Below are 2,483 nucleotides of genomic sequence, written 5' to 3'. Positions count from 1 at the left end.
GTATTTGTTCCGGCATCCCATCGGTTTGGCCGCCGCGCACAACAGATGGAGGGGGTTGTATATATGCTGCTAGCCAGGTTTTATTTAGGCCACATCAGTCTTCCCTTTGCACAACCAAACAGGATAAAAGCATAAAAGTTATTACAGTAACAACCTAGTGATAACAGCCCCAGCCAAACAGCCTCTTGGAGTTGTAGCACACGTGCAAGCAAAGTAAGTACAACCATACTAGCTTTAAAAAAAGTGGGACTATACTTGGCCATGAAATTTCCACCATTAGCTCGAGTCATAGATAGATTTGGGTTCCGTAACCAATAGTTACTGGATTTTTGTGATGGTTTATACACTTGTAGCACATCGTAAGAAGCACTCTTATGCATGATTCCTCCTAAAATTTAATGTAGACAATAGCAAACTAAAATTAGTGTTGCTTTGAAAAATTTTCAGGTTTCCCTGAGAAAATAAGTTTCTTGACTATTTCAGCTATGTGTCATGACAAAATAAATACTCTTTTATCTTTTTCACATTAACACAATCCAATCTCCGCTCACAACATTCTGACTCTCCATATGTTGACACAACACCTCAACCACCCCATAAACAACCTCCGCCTCAACCGACGGTGAGCTATCCGACGAGAAAACCACCGCCTTCTTCCCCACCTTGACCCAGCTCTCCCCGGCCTTCTTCTTCACCCCTCTCTCCTTCGTCATCGCCCTCACCCTCGCCGACTCCCCCCATCTCCCACTCGCAGCATAAATATTCGACAACAACATATAGTTCCCGCTACCCTCGCCGTCAATCTCCAAAATCCTCGTGGCACAATCCTCAACATTCATAATTTTACCATGTATCCTACAAGAGTTCAACAACGCACCGATAACGCTGGCATTGGGCGGAAAAGGCATTTCTTGAACGAGCTCGTACGCATCGATGAGGAGCCCTGCTCGGCCGAGGAGGTCCACGAGGCACGAGTAATGCTCCATTGCCGGTGGGATATTGAACTCGTGGATCATTCGATGGAGTAACCGACGGCCCTCTGCGACGTTACCAGCGTGGCTACACCCAGACAAAAGAGAGATAAATGTGATCCCGTCAGGGTTTACATTGTTTTTTATCATGTCCTCGAAGGTTGCGAGGGCTTCGTCACAGAATCCGTGCATGCCAAAGCCGGTGATCATCGTGTTCCATGAGATCAGATCTTTCTCCTTTATTCTCTCTAAGATCAACATGCCATTTCTCAGGTTCCCGCTCTTAGTGTACATATTGAGTAGTGCATTGTCGACCAGAATGTTTTTGTTCATACTGATTCTTATCATGTGACAATGGATCTCTTTACCCAAGTCCAGCGCCGATATCTCGGCACACGATGACAGAATGGTGGCGATCGTGACTGGATTAGGTCTGATGCCAGCCTGCTGCATTTGCTGGAACATGCTGAGCGAGGATTCCGCCATTCCAGCAGATGCAAACCCTTTTATTACTGCACTCCAGCTCACGACATTGGGGGCGGCTGTATTGGATTCACTAAGACGGTAAAAGACCTCGCAGGCCTTGTTACAGAGACCAGAAGCCGCATAGCTCGAAATCAGAGCATTCCAGCTAACTAAACTCTTCTCTTCGGTCTCCGAGAATACGATCTCGGCCTCTTCGTGAAATCCAAGCTTGCCGTACATGCAAACAAGCGAATTTCGAACAAATGGGTAATTCTCAAAACCGATTCTTTGTACATAACTATGCATCTTCTTTCCAATTTTTAATGCATCGCGCTCTAAATATGCGCATATAGATAGAACAACAGCCACAGCCTCCGCAGAGCCTCTAACTCCGCTACACCTCATCTCGTCAAAAATCTCCACCACTTCCCCGTGCAATTTACATCGAGCATGCGCTGACATCAGTGACGTCCACGTCACCAAATTCGGAGCTGGGCCCACCACCTGCATCAGCCGGAACACCCTCATTGCCGACTCCGGATCAAAACTCGACGAAAACCCAGAAACCAACAAATTCCAAGAAACCACATTTCTATCAGGCATTCCATCAAACACCTTGCGTGCAATCTCCATGAGGCCCAAGTTAGAGTACATTGCCACCAATTCGTTAGCAACGTGGAGATGAGCTCCAAAACCCATGACTAAAACGTGGGTGTGAATCAATCTGAAGAGTTTGGGGTCGTTAATTTGAGAACAAGCCTTGATTACGAGAGGGAATGTGAAGCTATCGGGAAGGCTCGAGGACATTGAGAGATAGAGGGAGATGACTCTCGAATGTCGGCAGTGTGCGAGGTTTGCACGGAGGATGGAGTTGTATAAGAGAGATGATCGGGCCGAGGTGGGAGTGGAGTTGAAGAGGGATTGGGCGTGGGAGAGGAGGTTGAGGTTGGAGTAGAGAGAGATGAGGAGAGAGAGGAGGAAGGGCGAGGGAGGGGAGGAGAGGAGGAGGAGGTGGGCGTGGATCTGCTTGGCTTGGAGAGGGGCGGT

The 2,483-nt window shown here is 47.7% G+C and overlaps 1 protein-coding gene across 1 annotated transcript; it reads right to left on the bottom strand.

Moving 5' to 3' along the window:
• Nucleotides 1-493: 493 nt before the first annotated feature.
• LOC109827567 (putative pentatricopeptide repeat-containing protein At1g17630) lies at nucleotides 494-2,477 on the bottom strand. The gene has a single exon (XM_020394569.1). The coding sequence runs from the start codon at nucleotides 2,241-2,243 to the stop codon at nucleotides 522-524; it is 1,722 nt and encodes a 573-aa protein (XP_020250158.1). The 5' UTR covers nucleotides 2,244-2,477; the 3' UTR covers nucleotides 494-521.
• Between the last annotated feature and the right edge of the window lie 6 nt (nucleotides 2,478-2,483).

This window comes from Asparagus officinalis, unplaced genomic scaffold, assembly GCF_001876935.1.
Source record: "Asparagus officinalis unplaced genomic scaffold, Aspof.V1 AsparagusV1_Un296, whole genome shotgun sequence".
Classification (NCBI taxonomy): domain Eukaryota; kingdom Viridiplantae; phylum Streptophyta; class Magnoliopsida; order Asparagales; family Asparagaceae; genus Asparagus; species Asparagus officinalis.
The sequence above is the reverse complement of the archived record's forward strand: the minus strand, read 5'-3'. Positions and strand labels throughout refer to the sequence as shown.